We start from the raw sequence: 19,985 nt of genomic DNA, 5'->3' as shown, positions 1-19,985 counted from the left end.
CCTATCTAGGAATGCCTCAAGCTCGATCTACAGGGCAAAAAAGGAGTTAGAAAGCCACAGTAGACTAGGAGAAACCTCTGAGTGAATGACTCAGTGTTTAGCAGGCCGAATCTTTCAAGGTATGACAAAACTGTGTGCTTGCCATGAAATGTAGACACCTCCTGGATGACGTGATGGAGGTGTTGCTTTCGGCAAGAAGGCTAGCAAGAAAATCTCTGTACCGTTGCCGTTGGAACAAGTTCTGCAACTGGTGCAGGGAAAAGAATTCTGATCCTTTTCTATGTTCGACACCGAATGTGTAATCTTTTCTCCTATAATTAGCACACAAAGGTCTTAATATTGGGACGATTAAAGGTTACCTGGCAGTGCATTCCATTTTCAAGCGCTCTTCGGAAGAATGCTCCTATTTTAAAATTCCCTTGGTAATTCAATTTCTAAAAGGGCTCACAAATGTGTTCCCACCTCCTTTTTAGGTTCCAGTTTGGGACCTTAACCTGGTTCTAAAATGCTTAATGTGTGCCCCATTTGAACCCTTGCGCATATGCCCATTGAGATTGACCTTCAAAACCATATTGATGGTTGCATTCACATCGGCACGTAGAGTGACCGAATTGCAGGCACTTTCTTACATGCCACCCTATACCGTATTCCACAAGGACAGGGTTGTGTTGAGGGTAAAACCCTCCTTCCTACCTAAGGTTGTATCTGATTTTCATCTAAATCGGAAGATTGTTCTGTCTGCGTTTAACCCCCCCGCTGCATCCCAGTAAAGAGGAAGAGAGTCTCCATAGATTGGACCCTAGAAGAGCTTTAAGCTTGTATATTTCTAGATTGTCCAAACTAAGAGTGGATGACCAACTCTTTATTGGCTATACCGGAAGAAAATTGGGACAGGCTGTTTTCGAAACAGACTTTGTTAATATGGATCATACTTGGTATATCAGAATGTTACAAATTGGCAGGCAAGGACCCGCCAGAGGGTTTGGGAGCTCATTCTACCAGAAGTATAGCTTCTTCTGCGGCCCTTCAAAGGGGAGTACCTATTAGATCCGTTTGTGATGCTGCAACATGGTCATCGTTGCATACATTCACAAAGCACGATTGTCTAGATGCTTCCCACTCTCAGGATGTCACCTTTGGTAAGGCGGTACTGTATTCAGCCTTATAAAAAGCCAACAATTTCATATTCTCCTCCCTCCTCCAATTTTACATACTGCTTTGGGAGTCTATCAAACATGAGGAATACGTTGGAGGACACAATCCATTTGAAGAACAAGTTACCAACTGGTAACATTTTTTCGACTGGATGTTCCTCCAACATATTCCTCATTGCCCTCCCATCCTACCCCTATGTAGAATTTCCTATGCTGTTACAGCTTTTGTTCTCGCAAGGCTGAGTACTGCTTGCCTAGGCTGAAAGCCAACACGAACAGGAGGGGAAAAACAGAACTGAGGCCAACGGGCGCTTATACACCCGATGACGTCACCCTCGGCGGAGGCCTTCGAGGGACATCGACTCGGCGCCCTCTGCCAAGAATTCTTTTTCTGAAGCTGGAGGTGATTATCAAAGATGAGGAATACGTTGGAAGAACATCCACTCGAAAGAATTATCAGTTGGTAAGTAACTTGTTCTTTTGTGTGAAAGGTTTTCTGACTGCTTTTCTTCTATCCGAGGTTGTTCGGATTGCATTCTACCATATTCTCTTTTGACCAAAGGAAGCTTGTGGCGCTGAAGGGCAAACACAGCAATTAATCAGCAATATTTCATTCTTTAAAAGGCTGCAAACATGTGTCTGATGATTCTGTCCAACTAGAACCACTTATGTTGTTGAGCACCTGCTCAATTCTAAGCATAGAATAATATGAACTGTTCCTGTTTGTTTAATGTGTGTTATATAAAGATGCCCAGGATGCTTCAGTATGGGGGGACGTTGAAGTTATATCGAATAGTGAACCAGTGGTGGGGGTATTAACAATCTGCGCATTGAGTCAATCTGTTCAACAATGTACATTTCACCATCAAATGTCTACCTTTCCATTGGTGTGTTTAGCCAATGTGATGACGGTCCCTGACTGTGCTCTTGTTTCTCCTCTTAAGGATGGCAGCACTGCATTGTCTATAGCTCTGGACGCCGGACACAAGGACATAGCAGTTCTTCTGTATGCCCATGTGAACTTTTCCAAACCACAATCACCGGTAAGGTTTTTTTCCTTCTCTAAATTCATTTCCTTTTTATTATACTACTGCTGGTAGTAATCCAATTATTTTGTCCACTTACATTTTTTTAACTAAAGGAGAAAGCTTCAAAAGAATATTGTGCTACCACTATGTCATTGTCAAGACAGTTCTTTGTATCCAAGTCCTATTCCACGGTGCTAGATTATATTGTAAACGGAGCAGATTTATTCATCCTGCTTTTTCTTTTTGAAATGCAATAGCGACTTTTATTTACAATGCACTTGCTTATACACACAAGTACATACAAGTATGCAGCAGCAGGCTTTCCAGGGAGATAGGCAGCTAACTGCAGCACTTTATCTCAATCTAGCAAAGTCTTCTGGAGACGACTAAAACATCTCCTGTAGTCTTTCTTTTTGTTGTTATTCGTATGCTGATGGCAAACAGACACATGTTTCAAGGCAGACTTAAGATGGCCCTCAAATCTGTGACTCTACGTGAATTAAGTCTATATTTGGATGGAGGCTAATTTGATACAACTGAATGCCGACAACACAAACAGTAATGTTCTGTTGTGGGTCGAAGCGCAAACTTTGCACTAGCCATTGGCTAGTGATGTTTGACTCGGTGAGTAAGAAATCACATGGGGGTGTGTGTCTGTGCGCACGCATATGTAGAGGTGTCAAATTACTTTTTTATGGCTACTTGTAGTTTGCAACTTGAGTTTCTGCCCCCTGGAAAACTGTGGCAAAGCCTGAGTGGGAGTGTCATCGACCATTGATTAAAGTGTGCAACCGCTCCATTGGACCCAAGTGCGCAGTCTTGGAACCCGGTTTAACTGCAGCCCTGCCATGTGCTCACCAGATAATGATAGGTTTAAAGCTTTTAACTCAGGCTAGTCAGAAGGTTGGGTCTCATCTGGACTACAGTCATAGATCCACACTTTGCTGGCAGTGCTTGGATTGCATAAATGTTCTGAATTCAATATTCTGTGTGCCTCTGATGGAAGCTTCAGCCGGTTTAGAATGCTTTTGATGGAGTGATGGGATGTGTCTCGTGCATCAAGCACATTACTCCCAATTTTAGGTGAACTGCACTGGTTACCATTGGATTTCTGTGTGGAGTAAAAGTTTCTAATTATTGCTTTGAGAGCTTTTCCGGTTCCAGAGCCAAGCCGTGCACTCCTGTATGGTCCGTCATAGGGCACTTGGGTACATCTTTAGGTTTTCAGAGGGGCACTGTGCCTCATGGTGCCAAGGGTGCTTCATTAGAGTTTGGAACGCAGTTCTGGAACTCCCTGCAAACTCCCTAAATAGACACACTGATGCTTTCTTTGTCCTGGAACCAAGTGTATCTGCTTTGCTTTTCCGTCTTCCCTGTTTTTACCTGTGCGGTCATTTGTTGCCTTCATAAGTGCTTTTTTAAACACTAAAATACATTGACGACTGCTTAAGCAACATCAGAAAAATGTTGATGGTCGATAACGGCTTTACTTGGATTCCAGGCACCAGCGGTACCACCAAGCCATCCTGACCGGCATTTCTGTCAGGTATCTGAAGCGCAAGTATCACAAAGTAACTCCGATGCTTGTCCGGGAAAAGGCACAAACTGCCCCAATCCCATTGGATATCTCCCAGGCAACAAGCTTGAATTGGCCAGACACGATGAGCTTTTGGTGGTTTCCTTCTCAGTCATTTTCAAGCTGCAAAAGGAAGGCTGCTGCAATCAAAGGAATCTGAAAGCCTATTGCATGATGGGTTACCATCTGTGGGCAGGAAGGCATATCCACAGAAGGACTGTAGATCCCACAGGCCAGCCATGTCCACTGTTAAGTAGAAAGCCCATGTTGTAGCTGTTGAGGTAGCCCTCTGTATTTTCTGCTGATTTTTACACGTTTGGGTCTTTATTTTCCTCCCAGCCAGGCATCATCTAAAACTTGACCGAGACAGCGGCTCTGTTTCTGTGTGCTCTGCCTTAAGAATCCTGAGATACCCCATAGTGTCTTAGAGAGGGTATCCCCCTTTGTCAGTCATTTGACTGGACTAGTGGATGCTTTTTACTGAGTGTAAAATGGCTGTGCTTGGTGAAAAACATTTCACCTGGCCCTGTGCTTTTTGACCCCCTCCTCCTTTGCACAAAATAGAGGTTGCCTTTGTTTACCTTCAAATATTTGGATGGGACTGACTGACTGACTGAGTAGGGAGTGGGTGTGTTGCATGACTACCCCTTATCCCCCTGTACTGGTAAGAGGATGTGGCCATCTTTGGACACTGGATGACTGTATCCCAGAACTGGGGTGCTATAGTCAGCCGGAAAACCAGTTCTGACTGGCAGATGCTTGTCTGGGATATTGTGGATTCACTTCTTTATGCGAGATACCGTCCTGAGTGCATGGGTGTGTTTGTAGAAATGTTTTACCAATCGCTTACCACCCCTCTGTGAGAGAGAGAGAGAGAGAGAGAGAGAGAGAGAGAGAGAGAGACATCAGACACGCACCCTTAGTTACATCTCCACCATCTGGAAAGCTCCAGATGTCTGTGCTATCCTTGGTCCTTTGAGTGCTGTGCCACTCTCTCCTTCCGTGGCTGGCCTCACTTCATTGTGAGTTTGCAAGAATATCTTCGATAATAGTTTCCCACTGAGGTCTTGTCAAGGCAACCTCAGAATCTAAATCCTGTGCCAGACAGTGAAGAGGGAACCTTGCATCACTGGTTAATTCTGACTGCAGTGTCTCTGCCTTTCCGCTTCTCTGGTTTAGTCCCCTTGACCCAGGAATAATGGTCTTTCCCAAGGATCTTGGGGATCCCTCCGCCACCTATGTCATTGATGACCACCTTGGGTTCCAGCAAACACTGTGCAAGGTGACCACCTCTAGAAACAGTAAAACTACCTGCTGCAGGACTGCTTTTTGGGCCCAGAGTACTGCTCTGACACTCTGGCGCTGCCGGTGAGTTCTTTTGTCAGTTGAAGCTTTTTCTATTGGTCCCCTCTTCATCGCCATGGGTCTTCTGTGTCCTAAACTTCAGCAGAGCACAGGAACTGCTCCTTGAGACACTTTAGCAAAAGGTAACTTTCCCACAAAAGGCAGCCCAAGTCTGCACAACCGGTCCCACTTGAGCTCTGTGAAAACCTTCTGGCCCAGCTGAGAAATGTGTTTTACTTACCCGTGATTGCCATTTACCACCTAGAAAGGATTCTTTAAACTCTTTTGAAACTATTTTACTTGCCCGTTAGTGTTGCATTCATTTTATGATGATTGTGCACCTGTTAGTGTAGTGTTTTAGCTCTGGCATTTTCTTATAGCGAGTTTGATTTTTTTAAAAATATTGTGCATGGAAATTCTCTCATTTGGTATTTGCGAAGACTGTATACTATACTTGTTAACTACAGCCTTCGCCGTCCCAAGATTTAGGCCTGGCCTGCTCTGCCACACTACCACTTAGAGTGCCTGATGGGATTTTTGAATCACTATTACCCCAAAGTGAGGAAAACCCACCTTAAAGACCCTGACCCAGAGGGCTTAAGGAAAATCCCCTTAACAGCCCCTGTCTCTGTCTGCCAACTGGATCAAAGGGTTGAAGTAAAGAGGCCCACATCAAGGAACCCCTTGTTCTCCAGCATGGGGTCTGGCATGGATTCACATGCTCATGAATATTCCCCGTCGTCAGGCCGGGAATCCTCGGTATAGAAAAAATCAGTATCAGTTTCGTTTCTGATCTGTCTTTCTTAGTAGTAACCAATCACTGATCTCTGGGTCATACTGCCCCCAGCCAATGACTGCCCTCTCCCTAAGCCCCGCCTCTGGCAGCCATCCTCAGAATTTTACCACACGTTCAAGTGTTGGGAGTCCTCGTGCTGTAGCTCTCGAGCTTTTGCTGCATTTTCGCGCTTTTTCAGGAGATTTTTTCTCATTTTTCGGTTAAATGGAGCCTCAAGCTCCACCGTTTGTACATCCGATCAACAGGGACCCGTTTCTGAGTTTTCTACGCCCCTCAAGGGTGAAGATTTCGTCGAGTTATGCTTTTGGAGGATTCCAGTAAGTTCCGAGGGCTACCCCGGACATGGCCCAGGAGAAAGGGAGCTCGACGCCCAGGAAGCTGCCCTGTATGCCAGCTTCAGAATGTGTTCAAGGAGGACGGGCATTCATTATGCCTCTACTGTCTCCATGAGGGCAAGACGCACACGGCGAAGGACTGTGCGTTTTGTGGGAACATGTCGGAGCGGACCATGAAGGATCGCGACCTCCGTCTCGCCAACTGGCTGGAAGGGAAGAGCCCGTCAGGCGAGAAGAAGAAAAAGAAGTCCGAGCGGTCTTCTAAGTCCTGTGAGGGCACCCCGGCGACGGGGGTCCAACAAAAGGCCAAGCACCGCGAGTCCGCCGGCGCCGGGAGCGCCGAATGGTCGGGCTCCTTGGCTGCCAGGCAGGGCGCATCCTCCCCGGCGCCATCAACCACGAGCCAACGCTCTGGCTCGGGTAAGAGGAAGTCGGAGAACCCACCGAAGCTTCTGGAGAGGCCCTGGTCAATCTCGAAGATTCCGGCAGAGGGGGGAGAGAGACTCGGACCCTCCCCCCAAGGTGAAGGCCCCAGGCGTACTGAAGGTGACGATGGCTTTAATTCACCCTGCTAAGACCTCGATTGAGGATGTCGCAGCGGCCCGGCTCAGCCTGTGGAGGCTACGCCAGTGGAGGCGACCTCAGGACCCAGAGTCTCCCTGCCGCCGCGGAGGGAGTCGTCTTTCAGGCCCATTGAGAAGACCCCCACAAAGTCCTTGTTGGAAAAGGAGGGGGAGGGGCAGGTGGCCATCGTGGATACAGACACGACCTCTGAAGAAGAGCTCATCGAAGTCGTAGAGGAAGCCCAGCCCATCGGGAATGATCCCGACGAGGGCGACGACGAGAGCGACCGTGTCGCCGACGAGGTTCCTCAAGAGCCCTCGCGCCTGTTGTTTCCGGTGCCGCAGGACACTTCGGCTGCCATTTTGTCAGCGATTCAGTCCTTATGCTCGGAGATAAGGACAAGGTTGCCCGCCCCCCCCCGACGGAGGTACCTGAGCCAGACCCGACGGAGGAACCGGAGCCGGGACCTTCGGAAAGTCCACTGCATAAGAAGAGGAGGACGCATCCTCCGCCACCTCTCCCACCTCTGCGGCCTGCTCTGCCTTCCCCCGGTCTACCCAAGGGGATGATTCAGGCTTGGACACGGCTACGACGGGTACAGGCGACGACGGGACGTGTCCCCCGTCACCCCCGGCTCAGGCGTCCCCCACCCGACGAGATTGGATCCTTCCATGCCATGATTTCCAGGGCATCCAAGCTCTTCCAGCTCTGCCCAGAAGAGAAGAAGAAGAAGGAAGGGTTCCTTTACCAACGGCGCGAGGCTAAAAGGAAGACGGTCCTCGCCGTACCACTTCTTGATGACATCTGGGATGAGGGGCTCGCCCTCCTCAAGAACCCTGCCACGGTGCCTGCAAAGAGGGACCGGTATGAGAAGAAGTACCGGGTCCCCGACGCTGCCCCCTTGTGCCTTCGGGCGCAACCTACCCCGGCTTCGGTCGTCTCAGCGGCGGCAAAGAAGAAAGCTGGGGGGCATCGGCCTCGACATCAACTTCCCCGCCGGACGGCGAGGGCAGGAAGCTGGACACGATTGGACGACGGGTCATCTCATCCGCAGCGATGACTATCAAGGTGGCCGACGCCCTTGCTATCGTAGCCCGCTACGACAGGGAGTTGTGGTTCAAAATTGCCCCTCTGTTGGACTTCCTTCCAGACGCCAAAAGGGCTGAGGCCCTTGAAATCTTACAGGAAGGTGAGATTGCTTCGGACCACGCCATCACGGTGGCAACGGACATCGCTGACACCTGTTTCCGTCAGTTGGGCAACAGCGTTTGCCTGAGACAACGAGGATGGCTCAAGGCGACGGATTTCCGCCAGGACATACAAACCAAGATTTTGGACATGCCCTTCGACAGGAACAACCTGTTTGGGAAGGCGGTTGATGAGTCCCTTCAGGCCATCAAGACAGACACGGAGACTGCCCGGGCACTGGGAGTGCTCCAACAATGACGGCCGTCCTTTCGGAGCTCCGGAGGCAGACAAGGTGCCTCCAAGGGATCCGGCAGTGGCTCCTCGACGTACCACCAAGCGGCAAGATCTTCGCATCAGGAAGCCTACAGGGGACGGGGCAAGTCAGGTGGTGCCGGTCGTCGACAGGGAGGTCAAGGAGGCAAGGCTGCCTCCAAACAAGATTGAACCGACCGTGGGGTCGGGCCCCCGCTGAAGCACCCCGGGGGGAGGCCGGCTGGGGAGGTTCGTCAGCGTGTGGGAGTCCATCTCCACCGACCGTTGGGTGCTGGACGCCCTGGCCCAAGGGCACGCCCTCGAGTTCCAGAAGAAGTGCCCTCGTGTTCCACCCGTGACCAGGAAGGAAAATCACGTCCCTCTACTGTTGGAAGTAAGGGCGATGCTCAAGAAAGGTGCCATCGAGCTCGTCCCAAGGAGGCTTCGGGGCTCCGGAGTTTACTCAAGGTACTTCCTCGTAAAGAAGAAGACAGGAGGATGGCGTCCCATCCTGAACCTGTGACGACTAAACAAGTACATCAAGGCACAGAAGTTCTCCAGCATTGGATCTTTCATGGATTCACATGCTTAGAATATTCCCCGTCGTCAGACTGGGACCCCTCGGTACACATATATAGCCTTTTCCAATAGGAAAACTTCTGACACTTTTGTGTCCTATCTACGTCCTTTTAGGACCCGCCTACGCATGCTCCGTAGGGCGTCCCCGTATAAGAGGCCCGCCCCCGCGGCTCCCCTTCAGATTTCAACCGTCTCCAAAGTAGTGGGATCTCCTTGCGTTGTCTTACTATTTTGTACAAGGTTGCATTACTGGAATTTGAGTGCAGAAAATGTCCTCCGTGTCAGGAAAAGCGCTGTTCCGCCCATGCGCGACGTGCGGCTTGAAAAAAGTTTATGAGGGGGACGGACATATGGATTGTATATATTGCCTCCACCCTCATCATTCGGCGGATAACTGCGACATATGCAAAGGGTTTTCTCAAAAAACCCTCAAAGACCGCAGTCGACGACTGGTGGCATGGCTGAATGATGGAGCGGGGACACACCCCCCTTCGGAGGTAGGCTCAACACAATCGGCAAAAACATCACGCCGCGCTACCTTGTCGGAACCACCGGCGAAGAAATCTCGACCGACGAAAAAAGAGTCGTCTGGAAGTCACTCAACTAGAGACTCCTCGTCAAAGAAATCATCTTCATCAAAGGAAAGGAAATCCTCCTCGGGCGATCATCATAGATCGACCACGAGTCGAGAGTCGAGTAAAAGCAAGCCAAGTGTGGAAAAGGCGGGACCGCCAAAACCACCTGCTAAGTCACCGTCGTCGACGGCGGCCCAGTCATCGGCCTCCACCCTGCCACAGGTGGCATCCACCGTCCCACCGACAACGACGTCGACGATGGCCTCGTCGACGGGGGTTCTACAGGAGGCCTGGAGGCCTGAAATTTTTGTTTGTTTGTTTGTTTGTTTATTTAGTATAGCGCGCAAAACCCAGAGGTAACAGGGCGCAACAGAGGTCAGGAAGATAGGATTACTTAAAAACTTGGTTACAGAATAAGATAGGCATGAGAAAAAGTGCATTGCATTTACAGTTACATTGTGTGGGATGTGCATATATACATATAATTGAGCGAAGGTTTACAAATTTACATATTAATACTGTGCGTAGGAGCAGTTCGGTTGCATTAACATATTTACAAATTTAAGGCTGTGCGTGGTAGTCAGGTTATAGCATTGGCATGATCAGATTAGATGGCAGGGTTAGTCGTGAGGATCATTGGCCCGCAGCCAAGTGAGGGTGTTTCGCCTGAAGCTATAGTAGGATTGGTCTGTCCTAATGTGGAGTGGGAGGGCGTTCCAGTGTTGGGCTGCCAGGACAGGGAAGCTGCTGCCGCCGGTTTTCTTTTGTCTGAAATTGGGTACCTGCAGGCAGTAGGAATTGATCGATCTGGTGGGGCGGGTGGATGTTTTTTTCTTTATTCTGGATGCGAGATAGGGGGGGGCTGCGTTGTTTAAGCATTTGTGGGTGAGTGATGCCGTTTTGAGGGAGATGCGGTCATGGATTTTAAGCCATTTGTGTTCTCTTCTTTTGTTGGAGATGTGTTCCTTAGAGGGTAGGTTGAGGGCTGTTCTGAGAGCGTTGTTTTGTAGTGTCTGTAGTTTGTTGGTTATGCATTTGTTGGCTCCTAGGTACATGGCGTTGCAATAGTCCAGTCTGGATAGTATTAGGGCGTTGGCTATGATGATGCAGCTAGTTTGGGTGAGGAAGGCTCTACATGCCCTAATTAGCTTGCATGTGTAGGCGGTGGAGGATGCTAGTGAGTTGACTTGTTTTTTTAGTGACATGGTTGCATCAAGGTGAAAGCCTAGTGTTTTCACTGTTTTGGCCACTGTGATGGTATTGCCATCAATGTTGAAGGCCTTATAGTTGGAGCTGAGTTTTTTGAGATTGGCATTGGATCCGAGGAGCAGGATTTCGGTTTTCTCATCATTTAGACATAGACCGTGTGTGGCCATCCATGCCTGAATGATGAGATATATTTTGTTTACCAAGGCCGTATCTGAAGCGTAGTTGCCTGAGAGGGGTATGAGGATCTGGGTGTCATCTGCATAATTGGTATATGAGACACCCAGTCTGTCCAACTTGTCAAATAGGGGCTTGGTAAAGATGTTGTAGAGGGTGGGAGAGACGCAGGAGCCTTGGGGCACCCCACAGGTTATTTTAATGGGGTCTGCTGAGGCTAGGGTGGAGAAGACCCTCATAGTTCGGTTGTCCAGGAATGATTGGATCCAGGCTATGGCCTCTTTCGAGAAGTGGGCTGCTGAGGCCAGGTGTTCGCACAGGACTGCGTGATCCACCAGGTCAAATGCTGCCGACAGGTCGAGGAGTAGTAACATGGCAGTGTTCCCTTTGTCGTTAATCTCATTGATCTGGGTTTTAAGATCGATTAAGGCTGTCTCGGTGCCGTGCTTCGGTCTGAAGCCTGATTGGTGGGTGCCTAGTAGTTTGTGAGTTTCAAGATATTGCTGAATCTGCAGGTATGCTACTCTATCTATTATCTTTAACAGGAATGGCACCGTGGTGATGGGCCTGTAATTGGTGGGAATGGCGGGGTCTAGGGTTTGCTTCTTGAGGAGAGGCAGGACCCAAGATTCTTTGAGGTTGCTTGGTATGGTGTTGGAGGAGAAGGATGCGTTGATCAGCTTGGTTATGAAGGGGGCTAGATCCCTAGCAGCATCCTTGATTATTTGGGGAGGGCAGTTGTCGCCTTTGCAGTTAGATGGTTTAAGTGAGGCTATAATTTTTTCTGTTTCTGGGATAGATATTTTGGTAAATCTGAAGAGATTATGGCCTGGACGGTTGGCTGTTTTGTCGTGGTTGCTGGGAGATGCTTCATTGGTGGTGAGAGAGTCTTTTTTCAGAGCGATTTTGGTTTGGAGACTTTTGATTTTATTAGTTAGGGCGTTTTGGACGCTGGTGCACCATGCTTTATCCTTAATTATATTGTCTGGTGGGGGTATAGGGGATTCTAATTCCCTTAGTATAGCAAATAGTTCTCTGGTGTTGGAGCTCGATTTTTCGATTCTTTCATTGAATAGTTTCTTTTTTGTGAGTAGAATTTCTTTTTTGTAGTTGTTTGCACAAAGTTTGAGTTGTGATTTGTTCTCTTCAGTAGGGGAGTTGTGCCATTGGCTTTCAAGTTTCCTTTTGTGCAGTCTAAGTTCTTTCAGATGTGGGGTGAACCAGGTGTTCAGGTGGGCTTGTTGTTTGCTTTTTTGCAGTTTTAGAGGGGCAATGATGTCTAGTCCTTTTTTTATGGTATTGTTATAGTTTTCTACTAGGAGTTCTGGTTTTAGATTGTCGGGGAGAGCATTGAGGGTTGGCAGTAGTAGTGGTAGGAGGTTGTCTGGGGTTATGTTTTTTTTTGCTCTAGTGGGTAGTGGTGGTGCCATGATTTTTCCTTTGTTGACTTCTCTATTAAGAGATAAGGTGAAGTCAATGAGGTAATGGTCTGTCCAGTGCTGGGGAGTGGTTTTGGTAATGATGGTGTCGCAGTTTAGAGTGGCGATCCAGTCCAAGGTCCTACCTTTATTATGGGTGGGGGTGAGCACTCTTTGGATTAGGCCGTGTTCATCTAGCATGTTAGCTATGGCTTGTGCTGATTTGTCGTCAGGGTCGTTTAGTCCTAGATTCAAGTCGCCTAGTAGTAATATTTGGGTGGTGTCTTTTGTGTTGTTGGCTAGGAGGCTGGATAGGTCTGCTTCGAATGAGCCAATGGGGCCGGGTGGCCTATATATTAGAAGGATGGTTAAGGTGCGACAGTTGGAAATGGGTAGTTTGGCTACTAGGAGTTCGCAGGATTTGAGAGGTGTTTGGGGCAGTGGTCTTAGCTCGAGGTTTGTTTTAGCTATGATGGCTAGGCCGCCTCCTCTGTTGTTGGGCCTGTCCATTCTGATTATTTGGTAATTTTCTGGAATGGCTATTGAGAGTGCTGGGCCTGCTGCTTCGTGCAGCCATGATTCAGTGATAGCTAGGAGGTCGAGGTTGTTTGAGGATAAGGTGTCTGCTATTTCTGTGGCGTGGGCCATTATCGATCTGGCGTTGATCAAAGCTCCGGATATAGTGGTAGTGTTGGGTGTATCCTGGATTGTTATAGGGATGAGTTTGGGTTGGGTGGGGTTGTAGCAGGGTGTGATGTGGCTCGGGTGGATTTTGGTGTGTTGCAGGGTGGGTCTCTTGTTGTGGTAGATGGGCTCGTACAGACGGGGTAGTCTGGCTCGTAGTCTAGTGTTTCTTTCTAGGGTTGGACAGGGTGCATTATCTGCAGGGTACATGGTTGTGGTGGCAATGACGATGGTAAGGTGTAATATATGTATGAGGAGATACAGTAGGGTGGCTGTTTGGCTCTTGCTGAGGTACATTGTGCGGTTTGGCATATGTAGATAGACAGGGGGTTTACCTGAATTCACAACTCAGGCTAAGAATGGCATGTGCAAGTAGATGCAAGTAGGTAAGGGGTTCACCTAAGAACAGTAATCACATTTAGGCATGTGCAAGTAGATGCAAGTAGGCAAGGGGTTCACCTAAGAACAGTAATCACATTTAGGCTGAAAATGACATGTGCAGGTAGATGCAAGTAGGCAAGGGGTTCACCTAAGAACAGTAATCACATTTAGGCATGTGCAAGTAGATGCAAGTAGGCAAGGGGTTCACCTAAGAATAGTAATCACATTTAGGCTGAAAATGACATGTGCAGGTAGATGCAAGTAGGCAAGGGGTTCACCTAAGAACAGTAATCACATTTAGGCATGTGCAAGTAGATGCAAGTACGCAAGGGGTTCACCTATGAACAGTAATCACATTTAGGCTAAAAATGACATGTGCAGGTAGATGCAAGTAGGCAAGGGATCCGATCCCCCTGGATACTTTACTACAAGAACAGGCTGTGTTGCTGTCCTCGGAGGACGAGGATGAGAGAATATGCCATGTCGGATATCTCATCATCCCCCTCCAGGGATCCAACCTGGGAGTCAGAGGTGGAGTTGGAAACCCCTAGAAGCCCAGCTCACCCGTCCCCTCCGGACGACATTGCGTCATTCCATTCTATGATGGAGAAGGCATGCAAAGAATTTGGTTTGTCCCAGGAAGAACAGAAAAAGGAATGTTTTTTGTTCGACCACATGGGTAAGAGAAGGAGGTCTGTGTTCTCGATACCAATACTAGACCATGTATGGAAGGAGGGGTTGCAGACAATGCGTCACCCGTTTTCAGAGCCGGCAGTGAAAGGACGCCTGGAAAAAAAGTTTAAGGCTCCAGAGTCTACCCCCAAGTGTTTATCCTCCCAACCAATGCCAGACTCGGTGGTGTCGGTGGCAGCGGCGAGGAAGGCGAAGGCCCAGCACAAGTGCACGACTCCTCCTGAGAACGAAGCGAGACGCCAAGATGCCTTTGGCAAAAAAGTGCTATCCGTGGGAGCGACCACAGTAAAGGCCGCAAACTCTCTGGCAATTGTTGCCAGATACGATAAGGAGATGTGGCACAGGCTAGCTCCGTTGCTTGATCATCTTCCGGAAGAGCATAGGAAGGCAGCGATGTTACTCGTCCGAGAAGGCGAGGAAGCCTCAAATCACGCAATAAACATTGTGATGGACCTCGCTGAGTCAGGCTTCAAGCAAGTCAATAATGGGGTCGTATTACGTCGACAGTCATGGCTTAAGTGTACCTACTTCAGGCCAGAAGTACAATACAAAGTTTTAGATATGCCCTTTGAGGGAGACCTTCTTTTCGGTGAGAAGGTGGACGAAGCCCTAAAGGGAATGAAAGAGGACTCGGACACGGCACGTTCATTGGGTGCCCTCCAGAGTGGCAGAAACTACGTCTTTTCGTCCCTTTAGAGGGGCTTCAGGTAATTCAAGATTCTCTGCATCTGGAGACAGATCCTTTGGCAGATCTGCTTACCCCTCCCAGGGATACAGACGTGCCTCCCAAACGGCAAACCGTCGCCGGAACTTCCAGACTTCCAGAAAAAGACCATCATATCCGTCGTCGTCGAGAGACAAGCAAAATAAAGATCAGCAGTGACATACAACACACCGTTCTGGGGGGAAGAGTTTCAGCATATGTCGACGAATGGGAACGAATAACGACGGATTAATGGGTGCTGGATACTATAAGAAACGGACACACTCTACAATTCAAACACAGCCCTCCGCAAATTCCACTTGCGTTCACCGCTCATTCCCATCTGAAGATACTGCAACAAGAGGTAACACTCATGTTAGCAAAGGGCGTGATTGAATTAGTTCCAACATCACAGAGAGGTCAAGGAGTCTACTCAAGATATTTCGTCGTAAAAAAAGCCGAACGGCAAATGGCGTCCCATTTTAGACTTGCGCGATCTCAACAAATCTTTGAAGAGCCTAAAATTCAAGATGCTCACTCTGCGGGAAGTGATCCGCGCCGTTCAAGAGGGGGATTTTCTAGCGTCCCTGGATTTACAGGACGCGCATTTCCATATTCCAATGTGTCGGAAACACAGGAAATTCCTAAGATTTGTAATAGGGCGGACTCACTACCAATTCACGGTTCTTCCTTTTGGGCTCAAGACCTCCCCCAGAACGTTCACGAAATGCCTGGCTCCAGTAGCGGCCTGGCTAAGGAAGCAAGGCCACCATGTATACCCATACCTCGACGACTGGCTGGTAAGGGGATCCTCCCCAGCGTCGACCAACACAAGTTTACAAGCCACCATGCAGCTTCTACAACAGCTGGGATTCGCCATAAACTTCGAAAAATCCTCTCTGCAGCCATCGAGATCGCTGGTATTCCTGGGGGCACAGTTCGAGACCCAGTTGGGGCTAGTGAAACCTTCTCTCGACAGAACCTCAAGACTCAATCAACAAGCATGCCGACTACGACGAAACACCAAGATCTCAGTGAGAAAATATGTTTCGGTCCTAGGGGCCATGGAATCCTGCATCCATCTGGTGGAAAACTGTCGCCTAATCATGAGGCCAGTCCAGGAATTCCTCGCGGACCGATGGACGCAGGCTCAAGGATCGTGGTCAGACAAGATAACCCATCGACGACGACAAGCTGCTTCGGACCCTTCAGTGGTGGCAGAGTTTCCACAATCTGAACAACGGCGTACCCCTACAGGAGCCGGAGTTTCAGCGAACCATAGTCACGGATGCGTCCCTAACCGGATGGGGAGCTCACATGGGTGCTCTCCAAACGCAGGGTCGCTGGTCTCCAACGGAGTCACTCCTACACATAAACGTGTTAGAACTCAGAGCAGTACGATGGGCCTTGAAGGCATTCCTACCACACATCAAGGGCTCGCGAGTACGAATACTGACCGACCATACAACGGCCATGTTTTATCTGAGGAAACAAGGAGGGACGCGATCAAGAATTCTTTCCATAGAAGCCCAGAAAACATGGCATTGGGCATTAAAGCACGAAATTTCCATCGTGGCTCATCACCTTCCAGGAGTGAGGAACTCCCAAGCAGACTCCCTCAGCAGAAGCATGGCCCAGATACACGAGTGGGAAATGGACACAGGTCACCTGTTGAAAGTGTTCGAGAAATGGGGTCACCCCCCTCTGGATGCCTTCGCGACCAAAGACAACAAGAAATGCGAGCAATTCGCAAGCAGATGGCCTCAAGAGGGCTCCAGGGGGGAGGCATTCTCCTTCCCATGGACGGACATGTTCCTCTATGCTTTTCCCCCGTTCCCCCTCATACGGAGGACAATACAGTGGATACGCAGATACAATTGCCGGGTAATTCTAGTGACACCATACTGGCCAAGGCAACCGTGGTTCTCCGACCTGCTTCACCTGTCGCTGGAATATCCCATAGGGTTTCCGAAAAAGCCCTGAACCTACTATCCCGGGACAAAGGCACGGTGTGGCATCACGACCCGGACAGTCTCAACCTTACAGCCTGGCTCCTGACTTTTCGGAGTTCGGTGCTTTAGACGTTTCGGAAGATTGTCAAAAAATTCTGCAGGCGGCTAGAGCCCCTTCTACAAACAAATCCTACTCCTATAAGTGGCGGAGGTTCTGCGAATGGTGTAGGGGACAACAGGGCCTACAACCGTTGTCGGTAACGCCGGAACAAGTTCTACCTTACCTGCTCCTTTTGGCGGAGAGGGGATTATCCTTCGCATCGATAAAGGTGCACCTGGCGGCCATCTCGAGGTTCACAAGGAAAAGGCAGTCGTCTCCTCTATTTAGTGACAGACTTGTAAAACACTTCATGAGGGGTTTATTTCGAGTTTTTCCCCTGGAAAAACGTTTCCCCCCGACTTGGAGTCTCAACACAGTGTTGGCAGGCTTAATGAAACCGCCTTTTGAGCCTATGGCCACGTCCGACATAAAATTCATTTCGTGGAAGTTGGCATTCTTGATTGCTATCACATCAGCTAGAAGAATCTCGGAACTGCAAGCGCTGGTCGTAGACCCGCCATACCTAAGATTCTTTAAGGACAAAGTAGTCCTGGCAACTAATCCTATGTTCGTCCCAAAGGTTCCGACAGTGTATCACAAACACTCGTCCATTGTTCTCCGTACTTTCTTCGCCACATCATCATCGGCAGCAGAAAAAGCTCTTCATACCCTGGACGTTAAGAGGGCTCTGAAATTTTACCTACATCGTACACAGGAATTCAGGTCTACTAGACCACTGTTCGTCGCATATGGTCCGTCGACGAGAGGAAAAGCAATCTCTAAACAAGGATTGGCTCGATGGGTCTCATCGACGATTGCGTTTTGTCACTCTAAGGCCGGAAGGCCACTGCAAGGACATCCTAGAGCCCATTCTACAAGATCGATGTCCTCCTCAACAGCTTTATGGGCAGGAATTCCGTTGACGGACATATGCCAAGCTGCGGCATGGTCAGTGCCCCACACGTTTACCCGCCACTACTGCCTTGCCAGGCAGCATGCGGACGAGGTGCAGATGGGAAGAGCTGTCCTGCGCCATCTGTTTCAATAAGGTAAGCTCCACGCTGTGGAGAATCTGTTGTCTACCTTTTTAATGACAGTTTATTTTAGGTGGGTAAGGTTATATGCGGTAACTTATTCCTACTGTACATATGCATTGTGTAGTATGTTGAGGGTATATTACATTACATTCTGACCGCCGTCTCAAGTGTTACTGCTATACAATCTATTCTAAGCATGTGAATCCATGAAAGATCCAATGCTGGAGAAGGGAATAGTTTCTTACCTGTAACTCCATTTCTCCAGCATTGGTATCTTTCATGGATTCACATGCGCCCGCCAACCTCCCCGGAATGTAATGTATTTAATTGATAAATTTAACCCTTCCTACTTTGGAGGGGCCGAAATCTGAAGGGGAGCCACGGGGGCGGGCCTCTTATACGGGGACGTCCTACGGAGCATGCGTAGGCGGGTCCTAAAAGGACGTAGATAGGACACAAAAGTGTCCGAAGTTTTCCTATTGGAAAAGGCTATATATGTGTACCGAGGGGTCCCAGTCTGACGACGGGGAATATTCTAAGCATGTGAATCCATGAAAGATACCAATGCTGGAGAAATGGAGTTACAGGTAAGAAACTATTCCCTTCCGGATGGTCACCCTCCAGCACATGCTGGGACAGCTGGAGGAGGGCGATTTCCTGTCATCGTTGGACTTGGAGGATGCGTACTTCCACATCCCCATTCTAAAAAGACTTAATGTTCCTCAGGTTCGTGGTCCAAAGGCGGCACTACCAGTTCAAGGCCCTCCCGGTCGGATTGAAGTCGGCACCCAGGGTGATCACCAAGCGCCTCGCACTGGTGGCTGCGCCTGCAGGGGATCCACGTCTACCCCTACCTGGACGACTGGCTCATCCGGGCAAGGACAAGGGAGCTCGCCGTGGAGCACACTGCGAAGACCGTCCAGCTGCTCACGGACCTGGGGTTCTCCATCAACTTTCCAAAATCCCACCTGGTCCCGTCGCAAGTCGCCCTGTTTCTGGGAGCCAAGCTCGACACAGTGGTGCGGCTGGCCTCACCGTCGGAGGAAAGGACCGGGACCATCCTGGGCAAGGTGCAGCGTCTGCTGGCCACGGACATGGCCAGGGTAAGATCTATCAAGCCCTTCCTCGGGATGATGTCCTCCTGCATTTATCTGGTGTGCCTTTGGAGGCTTCGGATGCACCCCTTACAAGAGTTCCTCAACGCCCACTGGGTCCAGTCAACGGGCAGCTTCGAGGACAGGATCCCTCTCAACGAGACGTTCCGTCAGGCGATCCGGTGGTGGGGCACCCGCTCTCATCTGTCGGCGGGCACGGACTTTCAGACCCCAGCTCACCAGGTGACGGTGACGATGGATGCCTCCCTGGAAGGTTGGGGAGCGCACTGCGGAGATCTTCACGCGAGAGGCCTTTGGCTCCCTGAGGAGAAGTCACTCCACATCAACATCTTGGAGCTCCGCGCAGTGTTCTGGGCCCTCAGAAACTTTCTTCCGTCCCTCAAGTACAAGGTGGTGAGGATCTTCACCGACAACACCACCACGATGTTCTACATCTGGAAGCAGGGCGGAACCACATCCCCTGCCCTATCCGAGGAAGCCCAGGATCTGTGGCATTGGGCCGTCGCCCAAGGGATGTTTCTGGTGCCTTTTCATCTGGCAGGAATAAAAAACACCATCGCCGACTCACTCAGCAGAGAGCTGCGCTCGTGCCACGAGTGGGAACTATGCCAGGATCAAGTGGATCGACTCTTCCGACGATGGGGCGAACCCCAGATCAATCTCTTCGGCGACGAACTCAAGTGCCGGAGGTTCGCCAGCAGGTTCCTCCAGCCGAGGAGCATGGGCGATGCTTTCTCGTTCCCCTGGGATGGCCTATTCCTTTATGCGTTCCCTCCGCTGCCGTTGCTGCTCCAGCTCATCAACCAGCTCAAGAGGTCCCAGTGCAGGATGATCCTCGTCGCACCGGCGTGGCCGAGACAGATCTGGTTCCCGGACCTTCTGGACTTGTCAGCGTCCACACCAGTCAAGCTGCCGGCGAACGCGGATCTTCTCTCCAGAGAAGGAGGCGCCATTCTTCACCACAACCGAGTCGCTGAACTTGCAGGCCTGGCTCCTGCAGCACTAGAGTTTGGAGGGTACGACATCCCAGCCGACTGCAGAGAGATTCTTGCAAAGGCCAGGGCGTCCTCAACTCTCAAGTGCTACGGACATAAATGGAAGAGGTTCTCTGTCTGGTGCCGTGCACAG

At 49.7% G+C, this 19,985-nt stretch overlaps 1 protein-coding gene across 7 annotated transcripts in view; it reads left to right on the top strand.

The window, feature by feature from the left end:
• The window catches only part of KANK1 (KN motif and ankyrin repeat domains 1), a 1,603,545-nt gene that overhangs the window by 1,564,706 nt on the left and 18,854 nt on the right, over positions 1 to 19,985 (top strand). For all 7 annotated transcript variants that reach the window (XM_069625753.1, XM_069625752.1, XM_069625751.1 and 4 more), the window contains one exon: positions 2,099 to 2,197. In XM_069625753.1, the coding sequence (XP_069481854.1) occupies positions 2,099 to 2,197 (99 nt within the window). The remainder of the gene's footprint in view (positions 1 to 2,098; positions 2,198 to 19,985) is intronic.

Source organism: Ambystoma mexicanum, chromosome 6p (assembly GCF_040938575.1).
Source record: "Ambystoma mexicanum isolate Mex_15411 chromosome 6p, UKY_AmexF1_1, whole genome shotgun sequence".
NCBI lineage: Eukaryota > Metazoa > Chordata > Amphibia > Caudata > Ambystomatidae > Ambystoma > Ambystoma mexicanum.
The sequence above is the reverse complement of the archived record's forward strand: the minus strand, read 5'-3'. Positions and strand labels throughout refer to the sequence as shown.